The 12,565-nt window shown below is 32.5% G+C and overlaps 1 protein-coding gene across 3 annotated transcripts in view; it reads left to right on the top strand.

The window, feature by feature from the left end:
* The first annotated feature begins 4,165 nt into the window (after positions 1–4,165).
* The window catches only part of LOC143067636 (E3 ubiquitin-protein ligase HECTD1-like), a 52,532-nt gene continuing 44,132 nt past the window's right edge, over positions 4,166–12,565 (top strand). For all 3 annotated transcript variants that reach the window (XR_012975992.1, XM_076241032.1, XM_076241033.1), the window contains exons 1-9: positions 4,166–4,719; positions 5,880–6,114; positions 7,614–7,841; positions 8,390–8,709; positions 9,026–9,237; positions 9,885–9,961; positions 10,566–10,664; positions 11,261–11,384; positions 11,775–12,045. Coding sequence is in view for 2 of the 3 variants with exons in the window: in XM_076241032.1 (XP_076097147.1) it covers positions 4,580–4,719; positions 5,880–6,114; positions 7,614–7,841; positions 8,390–8,709; positions 9,026–9,237; positions 9,885–9,961; positions 10,566–10,664; positions 11,261–11,384; positions 11,775–12,045 (1,706 nt within the window). In the remaining variant the exon portion in view is untranslated. The remainder of the gene's footprint in view (positions 4,720–5,879; positions 6,115–7,613; positions 7,842–8,389; positions 8,710–9,025; positions 9,238–9,884; positions 9,962–10,565; positions 10,665–11,260; positions 11,385–11,774; positions 12,046–12,565) is intronic.

Below are 12,565 nucleotides of genomic sequence, written 5' to 3' on the forward strand. Positions count from 1 at the left end.
AAATAAAATGGTAACAGTCCCCTATTTATCAACATTTAAGGACTCAGAATCGGCGTTTGATAATGTCCATTGAATAACCTGGAAAATTGTCATGGCAAATTTTATGATTCCATGTAATTCCATTAGAAAGTACAATTAAACTCATCAAAGATACCAGGATTAGCTTTTGTATTTACGCCAGACGCGCGTTTCGTCTACAAAAGACTCATTAGTGGCGCTTGAATCTAAAAAAAGTTTTTAAAAAAAAAAGACCAAATAAAGTACGAAGTTGAAGAGCATTGAGGACCAAAATTCCTAAAAGTTTTGCCAAATACAGCTAAGGTAATCTTTTCCTGGGGTAGAAATTTAAAGCCTTAGTATTTTAAAAATTCAAAAGTTTTGTAAACAGTTAGCGTTTTATTATCATTTCTGTTGTGCAGTTGACCTTGAGCTTGAACATTCTGAATGATTCACATTAAATGATTTTAAATATTTAGTCCGTCAAAAATGGTTTATATAAGGAGTCCCAATCCTACTGGTTATAGACTGGAGAACAAAAGAAACAGCACATCGGTTTTGTTGGAGACATTGAGCGCACTGACTTATCATTTAAAAGAACTTGTAATTTAACAATGTTTATCATGCTTTTTTCTCTCTAATGTTTTATTTACTTTAAACTGACGTGTTGACCCAAGACCCGTACCCTTCTGGATCTTCCTGATATTTTTCTCTTCATATTTTTTTCTATCTATCATAGTTTTCAGACTAATATTCCAAAACGAAAAAATTAATCCGATCCATTTTAAATTAGATATTCTTATGATGATTGTGGTCAAGTTTGGTGTTGGTGGTTTCAGATAGGAAAATGTTCTTACAAAGAAACCAATCGACAGCCACTGGATTACAGCTTCCATGGTAAGCAGATCCTGCTCCACATGTGGCACCCGTCGTGTTGCTTATGTGATAACAAATCCGGTAAATAGTCTAATTCGGTAGGTCACATTCATGAAAGGGAAGGGGATTGTAGTTACGACGTAAGGAATATATCCGATATCATTTGTGAAACGGTTATTCCATAACGGTCAACCAACTCGTGATGGCGTTCGTAAAATTTACGAAGGGATGATTTCAACTTCACCATTTGGAACTCTTGGTTTAATAGCTTCTTTGTGAGCAGCAACCCTCTATCAAGAAAATCATGATAGGAAATGCAAGCACGGGAATATCGTATCAATTGGGAGATATATACCCTGTATGCAGGTGCTGCTGGAATGTTGCTACTTAGAAATGGAAAGTTCACAATTGGAAAGCTGAAATCATCTCTTTTGTCGTAAAGTTTTGTTTTCAACCGACATGTGCTTGTATTTATATATCGTCATTGACAGCGACAGTCAACATTCCTAAAGTTTTAACTTCATATATAATAAGATGCCTTTATATCACTTTACGATAAAATATATTCTTCAGAATTTTTTTTATATAACTGATAATGAAGAAACAAACAATATAAATACTTATTTCTTATGCAGCAAAAATACTGCAATCTGATTGGTTGACTACCCCGGTGTAAATAGCACCCCACCCTTGTTCACCCGGGGATAAATAAAATTTTGCCAAAATTTTTAAAAAAATTAAATTTTGCCAAAAAAAAATAAAAAATTAAATTTTCAAAAAATATAGAAAAAAAAACAAAAATTTAGAAGAAAAATAATAAGAAGAAAATGCTAAAAAAAAAAAAAAAATTTTTAAATATTTTTTTTTTTTTTTTTTGTAAACTCAAAAGAACACAAAAATTTTCAGAATTTTTCCAAAAATAAAGTAAAAAGTATTTGACAATGTGCAGCAACATGGACATTGAAATAATATTACGCTGGAAGTTTTTCATTACCATTTTTACAATTTTACGTCCTGGTTTCAAAATGAGTAAAGGAATTGTTCATAAGAAATAAATTCGTTATCTTGGTGTAATCAGGGGTGTACGGAATTTTACACCGTTGTTGAAAATTCATACACCCGTTCGGCTGCGCCTCAGGGTGTATGAATTTTCAACAACGGTGTAAAATTCTGTACACCCCTGATTACACCAAGATAACTAATATTATCCCCGGCTTAGTATATATCTAGGATTTTGATTGGTTAACGCACGTCGTTACAAAACCCATAGCCCCTGGGTGTTGCTAACCCATATCCCCGGACGTTGCTAACCATTATTCCGGGGAACTTCACGCAAGTTTTCCTTAGTTCCATGATTGCTCCTTGTGAAATATTGAATTTTATAGATTATCCATGATGTTTGTAATTAAATATTTAATTCATTAACGATTTTGTCCTATTATACCGATCATTTACACTCATTCCATTAAATGCATCACTTGAATGCCACATTTTCAAGGAATGGGACTACTGACCTAGCTATGCAAATGACCCACGTGGACGTCACACCATCTATGGCGTAACTCTCACAACATTGAGCGCCAAATTTGACTCGATCCAGTTTCTCTGTCTTTGTGATAAAAACGTCTTATATTTGACTACCTGTAGGGTTCTACCAAAGGTAGTACCCTACACCCCGTAAAAAATATGTAAAATTTCCAAATTTCAATAAAACTTTTTTAGATAATGAAAAAAACGTTGTTTTCACGTTACACTTTGTACCCGAATTTTTATAAAACTCGCCCGATTCGGACTAAGACCGGGGATAAATTCGTTATCTACGTTCATATCCGTAGATATGGATATTTTAACACCCTGAAGTACCCCGTTATCTACGTTCATATCCGTAGATATGGATATTTTAACACCCTTCAGTACCCTGTACACCCTTCGGCTACGCCTCATGGTGTACTTGGGTACTTCAGGGTGTTAAAATATCCATATCTACGGATATGAACGTAGATAACTTATAATAATATGTCCCCAACAAGTGATGATGATCAAGCAAAGATAACTCTTACAAAAATAAATAAAGGTGCACAGTAGATCTCTTGTGCAGAAAAAAAATTAGATATGTCCTATTTTCAATTGTGTCATTTGTCATTTGGTCATTTATATTAAATCAAGCATTTAAACTGAATTACTATATTCAATATTTGTAATTTATCGTTGTGTCCATGTGTCCGGACACAAAATGCATGTCAACTATATTTTGCACCGAAACCTTGCCACTAATGAAAAAAAATACTAAATAAATTATATTTCTGTTATTTATATGAATAAATATTTATTTTATTATTATATTTTATGTTATAACCTCAATAAAAAAAAAATTGTGGACGATACGTCTCAAAATGTGTGGTCGATATGTCCCATGGACGATGTGGCGGTATGGCCGACACATGTCACACATCATACGGCCGTCATGGAAGTATGGCCGTCGCGTCTCGACGTAGTCTCCGATATTTGTTAACAAACAAATTGTATATAGTCAATTTTATTTTAATGTAGTATAACTGAGACTTGTCTCCGAGTATTATAAATGAACTATTTAATCCTTTTTCATGATTTACAGTTCGTACATCATTGTTTTTATTTATCAAAACAAAACTAAACATTTGTTGTAATTATTAATCCATCAAAAGACAAGTATTACAACAATCTGTGAGATTTATCAAGTCATTGAACAATTAGTTAATTAATTATCCTGAACAAGCCAACAACTTTTAAATATTTCCATATGTTTTCATAAATTTCAAGAATATAAACCATATAAATATCTGAATATCAACTGCAATACCCTGATTTTTTGTAGGCCGAACGGACTCTATGGGCGAACGAACTCAGAGCAAACGGACCCAGGGCGAACATGTTATTAGGGCGAACTGACCCGATACCATGAAAGGGGTGCAATTTGTGCCTATAGGAAAGCCTACAACTTGTCAATGATATTGTCGAAAGTACATATTAAAATGTTGTCCATGACTGAGACTACTATGTGTTATAGTAATCTCAGTCCATGAGAACAAATTAACGTGTTTTTTGAATTTAAATACAATTTTCTCATGTTTTTTTTCAAAGTGGATATGTTGTAAAAAGGTAAAGAGAAATGTTGAAATAACAAAATTATGAAGTACAATTATTTTAGGAAGCTTTTGTTTGTTTACAAAGATTAAATTATAATCCGCGGGAAATTAACTTTTTAGCCATTTCCGGTGTTTAGATTATGAACCGGATGTTGCGATCACAACGAGGCTATAAATAGTTTATGAAGGTGAAGAGCAAAACAAAAGTGCCTTCCTTTGTTTCTTTTAATAACTAAAGTAGTAGATAGCTTAGTGGAAATGTTTTGAATCTTCTGTCAAAGGACACAAGAGTTTGTTCCAGTACATGTGTTCAGTCATTTGACACGGAAGAAAGTCCGAAGGTTTCAATCTGTATGATCGGATAATTTCCTTGCACTACGTCGAATGCAGGCACTTTCGAGTGCTCATTCATTAGTCACAAAGAATTTCCGTGTGACATACTGTACTCATAAACGTGATAGGTTGGAGTAAAGTTATATATCTGACCTAACCAGAAAAGGGGGTTACCCTGCTGGGGTTTTAACCTCAGAGGTCTAAACTTAGTTTAGACAAAGGTAAGCCAGACCAGACCCCCAGACACAATGGCAGACTTTGACCCAGAGACGTTGTTAGAATGGCTGCAAATGGGACAGGGAGACGAAAGAGATATGCAACAGATTGCCCTAGAACAACTTTGTATGCTGTTGTTGATGTCTGACAATGTTGACAGAGTATTTGAAAGGTAAAATTTTTAATTTATACATGCAGTGTTCTCCCCAGGACCTTTTCATATCATGGTTATGTGATGATATCTGTAATGGTTATCTTATAGGTTGTGTTATGGGTGTGATGCTATAATTTTTAGATACATGATGGTGTTTCAATTTCCCCTGTTACCCAGGATGCTAAATGAAATATCTGGGGATAACATATATTATAACCAAACTGAATATATTGTCACATGTAGAACTACATGTCAATGTGCATGAAATGTATGTTCTATGTCTTTTATGTTTTATTATTAGTATTGTGTATGATTGTTATGTAAATGTATGGATATTTCGGTTATAAAAGCTCTCTGTTTATTTGTTATGTAACATGCCAACTATATCTAAAGCTTTGAATTGAATTAAATGAATTGAGTCACTGTGACAGAAATAAAACAAAGTTTGGAAGCCTATGTGTAATGCTGCAGTTCAAAAGTTCATGAAGTAGTGGCATTCTGATAAGGCTTAAGAAATTTCATACAATGTACATGTACAGGTACTTAAACTTTCAAATACATGTAGATACCTTAAAAATTGGCAATGTTCTCATCATGGCTGAAATATATTCTGATCAATCCCTGAAATCGGATATACAGTCATGACAGTGGAAAATAAATTTGAATTAAGGAAAAATAATTCAAAGTGAAAATGGTTACATGTACATTTTACAATCAAAATTAACTAAACCACAGCAAGACAGGAAAGTCAGTTGTGATACAGGCACTAGTAAATATAATTATATGCAATTTAGCACGTTTCTCCTTGTTTTTCTATGAAGTAACCCAGTTTTAACATAGACATTTATTCTTACTCGCACAATTTAAAAAAAAGTATATTGCAGTATTACTGATCTCTTCACTTGTCATGCTTGTAGAGCACTCGCCTCAAAGAAACTCATGGGTCAAACAAAAAAAATTACAATCAAACAAATTTTGCTTGCTTGTCCCATATTTTTTGGAGCATTTGTCGAAAGAACTACAAATCAAATTGGTGTGGCCTTAGGACTAGCAAATCTCACAATTTTAATTATGTCAGACATCTTTTGAAGGACAGGTCTATTTAACATGTTTAAGCTGTTAAGTCTATAATTCTGTGTTAACATGTACATGTTTTTAAGAAACTGTTTTTTTTTCAGCTGTCCACCAAGGACATTTCTCCCAGCTTTATGTCGTATCTTCTTGGATGAATGTGCTCCAGACAACGTGCTTGAGGTGACAGCAAGGGCTATTACTTACTACTTAGATGTATCGGCAGAGTGCACCAGACGTATTGTTGCTGTAGATGGCGCTATTAAAGCTTTATGCAATAGACTGGTGATTGTTGAAATGTCATCAAGGACCAGTAGAGATTTGTCTGAACAATGTATAAAGGTAAATGCTTATGAAAATCACCCATGTTTTTCACCATGTTTAAATTTACATTATTTTATTTATTTATAGTTTTTGCCAAGCCTGATCCCTTTTAATTTTATTTCACTTGTATTTGAAATTCCTTATAACCACATTGTATGAAGTTTAACAGGTACCCTTGGAATTACAATGTTACAGTCAGACTTGATAAATCCATCCTAGAATTAGAATTTAGGTCTTCTTTAGATAATGTTACATGTACTGTACATGTAGGTAAATCAGTGCAATAAGTGTTTAAAATGTCTTGATATCATTATGTTAAAACGAAAAGTTGTAAGTTAAGCATTTGAAGTATTTCATTCTTGCCAAATCCAATGATTTGAGTAAAAATATGCATATGTGTAACTGTGATGAGTGACATTGTATTTTTGTTACATTTGTAATTTACTGTTGAGTATTTTTTCATGTTATGCTGTGATAGACCCTGATTATGAAGCATCTGTTTTAAATCCCTTTCTTCACAGATTTGAGTAAGTCCTCTTGTTTATTTTAGACAATAAGCCTTGATTAAATGTGATAACTAAACTTAAATACAATGATTACATTGTTGTACATAATAAAATGGCAGAACAAATTCTTGTCAGTTCATTAACCTTATATAAGACAGATAACCTTTTCCATTTGGCCAAAAGATTGGTATATTATTTATTTTACAAAAGATTTTGTTTTATTAATCCTTTTTAGCAATTACTTGTAGTAGAATAGGAATTTCATAAAACTTGTAAATATACAGTTCTTTTACTGAGTTTACTATTAAAAAGTCCATATACATTTAAAAAAAAAAAGAAGAAATAACCAAACAAAAAAAAAACTACCTTTAGGCACAATCTTTTTTATGGCACTCTGGCTTTGGCAAACAATTTTTTTTTTAAATATGTCCCTACACCAAGAATTGATAGACCCAGAAAGAAGTCTATTATATAATTTGTAATGAACAATTACTATTAAGAGATCATAATTTTTATTGATTTAATAAAAACTACAAATCCATCATGCATCGTTTAAGTTTTATTTTTCGTCATTTTTCATTATATTATTATTAAGACACAAAAAATTACATGCATCCTGGACTCATTAAAATCTTTTTGGACTCACCATTTTTAAAAGTGATGAGTGAGTCCTTCACCATGAAAATTTCCTAGTGAGAACCCTGATACTCTAGAAAACAAAAAAAAAATCCAGGAAATACTTTCGATTTTTAAAAAAAGATGTGGAGTTATTGTCTCTTATTTTAAAAGTATTTTTTAAAAAGATATATGAAATTTGTTTTACTGACAGTTGAAAAGTTATAATTATGGGTTTAACTGCTTGAGATTAATGGATGAATAAATGTCTTGGAAAATTTATGAACTTTTTAGTAGACCACTAGGCACTATGTTAGATGTTTCATCGTTTGTCCCTTTGTCCTCAGTTTTAAGCTAGAACTTTACATGAATCACCATTCTAACTATATTCTATAGGTTATGGAGAGAATGTGTACCAGAGAATCAGGAGCTGTCTTTGATGCTGGAGGACTACAGTGTGTTCTCACCTTTATCAGAGAACATGGATCACAGGTTCATAAGGATACCTTACACTCTTCAATGTCTGTAGTTTCTCGTCTCTGTGGTAGGATGGAACCCCAAGACCAATCCTTGGAGACTTGTGTAGAGTCACTGTCTACTCTTCTAGAACATGATGATCAATTTGTATGTTTATATATTTTACGACCAACTGGAAATAATAGCCAATCTACTTGCATAATAAATTGAATAATGCATTGGGCGTGGCCTCCAGGGTTATAACTTTATACAAATCCCTTTAAATTTTATAATGTTCAAATATCATTAAAAGAGTTGAGGTACCTAACTTCTCAGACATTTTAATTTTTATGAAAATGTGCCAAAGAGACAACAACCCCAACAAAGATCAGAAAAGTCCACCAATGGGCCTTCAAGCTCAAAAATGTAGTATGGTTGAACATGTTTTGTGAGATTTCGACCCTCCCCCTTTACCTTTAGCCAATGTAGAATAAACGCACACACAGCAATACATTGTACCATGAATAAGGACATTTTACTGTGTTAAAATGACAGTGCTAATTATCATGATCATTATATAGAAACTTCAAGCATTTCATATAAAAAAGCATGTGAGAATGCTTACATATATAAAGTGAAGAGATGAAGTAGGAAAGACATACTGTACAAATTTAACTTTTTGGGTTAATACATGTAATACTTGTATGTTTAAACAGGTAGCAGATGGAGCCTTAAGATGTTTTGCATCTTTAGCTGATAGATTTACCCGTAAAGGAGTAGATCCTGTTCCACTAGCTCAGCATGGACTTATAGATGAACTTTTACAGAGATTACAGAGAGCAGGGGAAACCAGTCACAATGTTTCCTTAGCTAGCACTCCAGGAGCAAAAACTCCAGAATCAAAGTCTAGTCCTAGTATATCAACTGTCATAAGTTTACTATCCACCTTATGTCGGGGTTCACCTGGTATAACCCATGACCTTTTGAGGTCAGATCTTCCTGATGCTATTGAAAGTGGACTGAAGGGAGATGAAAGGTAATAAATTCAAATTTTATTTTTTAATATTTACATGTATATATCACATCTTCATACACATGTACAAATGTGGGACATTCATTAAAGTTGACCACTCTATGTACTGATTATCTAAAGTAATATATTTATATGAATTTTCTAAATTAGCAAGATAATTTTAAACCTGGCATGACATATCAGAATGTGAAAGCTTGATTTAGTTGTCGGTACAGTACAATGATGCCGTTAGTTGACTTTTTTTTATTGATGTCATTATTTGAAGGAAGGAAGACATTCCAAATGTTTATGTTTTCAGTACATATTTTTTTCTCTTCAGATGTTGTCTAGACACAATGCGTTTAGTTGACCTTTTACTGGTACTGTTATTTGAAGGAAGGAAAGCCCTCCCTAAAACTGGTGTGTCGAGTATAAGTAGTAGGATCTCTAGTTTACGTAGGATGGACAGCTCTGGAGAAAGATCTCATCGTCAGCTGATTGATTGTATTCGTAGTAAAGATACTGATGCTCTCATTGATGCTGTAGATAATGGTAAACTATTGCTATGAAAAAATAATATGTTAATATTCATTTGTCAATAAAGTTTTTTTCCTCAGAATCAAGGTAGCATATGAATAGTAATGGTATTCTTCACTAAATATTTAAGCATCATTGTAAATTGTACAGAAATCTGAGAACCTTTATTAGTTTTATTATGACAATTTGCGTGTGACATATAAAAGTTGTAATATGAGGGAAAATCAGAAATATTTTTTTCAGGTTATTTTGCTTAGAAAATAACCAGATTAAAAGTATGAATTGTTTGTAACCTCATAGCTAAATATTTTGCTTTCTATTTTAACTTGGATTGTAAAGAAAAATAAGTGAAATATTGTTCACTTCCATCCATTTATTATATCATTCCTATAGTCCAGTCAGTGTATTTATGTTGATCATTCTTATATCTGACATATTCAAGGCGATATAAACTTAATTATTTATATGTCAAAATTAAAAACAACAATGCTTAATATAGTTTTACACATATTTGAAAACAAGGGATGTATAATTACTTGATTAGCTGTATGAAAGAAAGGGACATTAAAATAATAGCCAGAATCCTTCTAATATGTATTTGCTAAACAAGTTCACCTTTGTGTCATGTTTAACAATTTAATTTTATATTGTTTCTTAAACAGGATTTGAAGTAAATTTTATGGATGATGTTGGGCAGACATTACTTAATTGGGCTTCTGCATTTGGAACTCAGGAAATGGTGAGTAGATTATCACAAAATATTTATCAAGAATTGCCTGTACTAAGTAATTTGTCTAGAAATATCCTATATGATAAAAAATTACTGCTAATTAAATAACAATGGCTTTGATTTGTCAATTTTTTTGAAATCTCCTCAAGAATAAACAAGGAAAATGTTAGACCCTTATTTTGTGTTATTGAGTGGCAAACATGGCAGCATTGAGGGTTCATATTTCCCATTGAAACCCCAAGGAAAAAACATATTTTTATCTTTGGAATTGCATGGGTGATTATGACCAAACATTGCAAGAAAAATTAATGAAAAGACTCCTTATTAATGTTTTTCATTTGGTGCCACAAAGATTTTGAAAAAATCCAACGGTGCAGTTTTTATTTCTGATTGGCCATTTTTCTCTGAGGAAACTAATATAATAGGCAAGATGACTTGGCACTATAGTTAAGTTGGGGAAAATGGATCCAAAATGTTGCCAAATTTCCTTGAAGCAGTATCCCCCATATGGAAAATCTTTTGAAAACGCTGCTTAAAAATCTTATTTACATTGCAAATTTGAAATATCTTCTTTATTTAATTTGACTGTACTGTATTTGTGTGGTTTTAACAGGTTGAGTTTCTGTGTGAGAGGGGAGCAGACGTCAATAGAGGATTGAGATCATCATCTCTCCATTATGCAGCTTGTTTTGGAAGACCACAAATTGTTAAGGTAGGTGAACAATGTTTAACAGTATGAATTTTGCATATGTAAACTTCTATTACAGTGACTTGACTGTTAGTGTTGCTCTCCACCAATTGCAAGTCATTCAAAATTTTGACCAAATTGCAATTTGTTCAGTCAAATTGTGAAAGTGCAAGGTGATAAAATAAAACATGCTTACAATCCCAAATGATTTTTGTCCACTTTAATGTTGTTGTGACAAAATAAGTCTATCAGTTTGTAAAGGTTTATTGTGGTCATTACCATTCTATAGGTGAACTGTTGTTATTTTGAATTGCTATAAAAATATCCAAACTAAGCTTTCATACAGTCAAGTCACTGTAATACAAAAAAAATCTGTAACAGTTAAATTTATAACTGACAATTTTTTTATCAAACAAATACTCAATTTGTCAATACTTGAAATAACTAGTAATTGACAGCTATAAGTGTAATATAATTTGACAAATTACAAATTATTGCAACTATTGTCATACATTTATAAAGGAAGTATGGGCAAGTTCATGATCATTTTCAATATTAGTTTTAAAGTGAAATGTTAAAATGAATAGCAGACATTTTAGTTATCTGTATTTCTCATTTAGACATTGCTTAGATATGGTGCTAATCCAGAACTTAGGGATGAAGATGGCAAAACTCCTTTAGATAAAGCTAGAGAAAGAGGAGATGAAGGTCATAGAGAGGTCATACAGATACTTCAGTCCCCTGGTAAGTTCAAATCACATAAAGGTCATATAGATACTTCAGTGTCCTATTAAGATAAAGATTACAGAAAGGTTTTACATATCCTTTCTTTAGTCTCCTGTAAAGCTGAAAATCACAGAGAGGTCATACATCTTCTTCATCATAGGCAAAAATAGTAAAGAAAACATATACCATAGAAAGGAAAGATTTCATAGGTTATTTTGAATTTCAAGGTCACAAATATTTTTCAGAATCTCTAGACTGCTAACGATTCTGCTGTACAACTTGTCCAGTTGAATGCTTGTGTTAAAAGCCTGTTTAGCATTACCTGTTTGTTCATGTTTTGAAAATTTTCATTGAATAATTGATGAAAAATAAAATTGTACAGTTGAGCAACCTTTTTTTTTCAATCAGGAGATTGGATGTCTTCAGCCACAAGCAGAGAGCCACCAACTACAACAGTGACTACTACTGCTACAGTGGTTCCCCCATCCCCTACAACAACCCCTCCAGAGATCCCTCCAGTGCCAGAGGTAGTGAGGGAGAAAAAGGAAGATTCTACAATAGAGGAGAAGGAAGAATCTAATGAACCTAAAGGAGACCCTGAAGTCGCCCCTATCTATCTCAAACAATTACTGCCTGTATTTACCAATGTCTTTCAAAGTACTATGTTGCCTTCAGTAAGGTAAGATTCTATAATTATATGTATACAGTTTTAGTTATCTTAATTAAATTCCAAAAATGCTATGAATGTTGTTTTTTTTTTGTTGTTGTTGTCTGCTAGCTATAGCTCACCTTTAAACAAAATTAATAGTTTTTATACGACCAAAAAATTTTCAATTTTTGCGGTATATAGGTATGACGTTGGCGTCATCGTTGTCTGAAGTAATTCGGTTTTTGCACTATAACTTTAGTATAAGTAAATAGAAATCTATGAAATTTAAACACAAGGTTTATGACCATAAAATGAAGGTAGGGATTGATTTTGGGAGTTTTGGTCCCAACAGTTTAGGAATTAGGGGCCAAAAAGCCCAAATAAGTATTTTTCTTGGTTTTTGCACAATAACTTTAAGTATAAGTAAATAGAAATCTGTGAAATTTTAACATCAGGTTTATGACACCAAAAGAAAGGTTGGGATTGATTTTGGGAGTTTTGGTCCCAACAGATTAGGAATTGGGGGTTAAAAGGGTCCAAAATTAAAGCT

This window comes from Mytilus galloprovincialis, chromosome 3, assembly GCF_965363235.1.
Source record: "Mytilus galloprovincialis chromosome 3, xbMytGall1.hap1.1, whole genome shotgun sequence".
In the NCBI taxonomy this organism is placed as follows: Eukaryota; Metazoa; Mollusca; class Bivalvia; order Mytilida; family Mytilidae; genus Mytilus; species Mytilus galloprovincialis.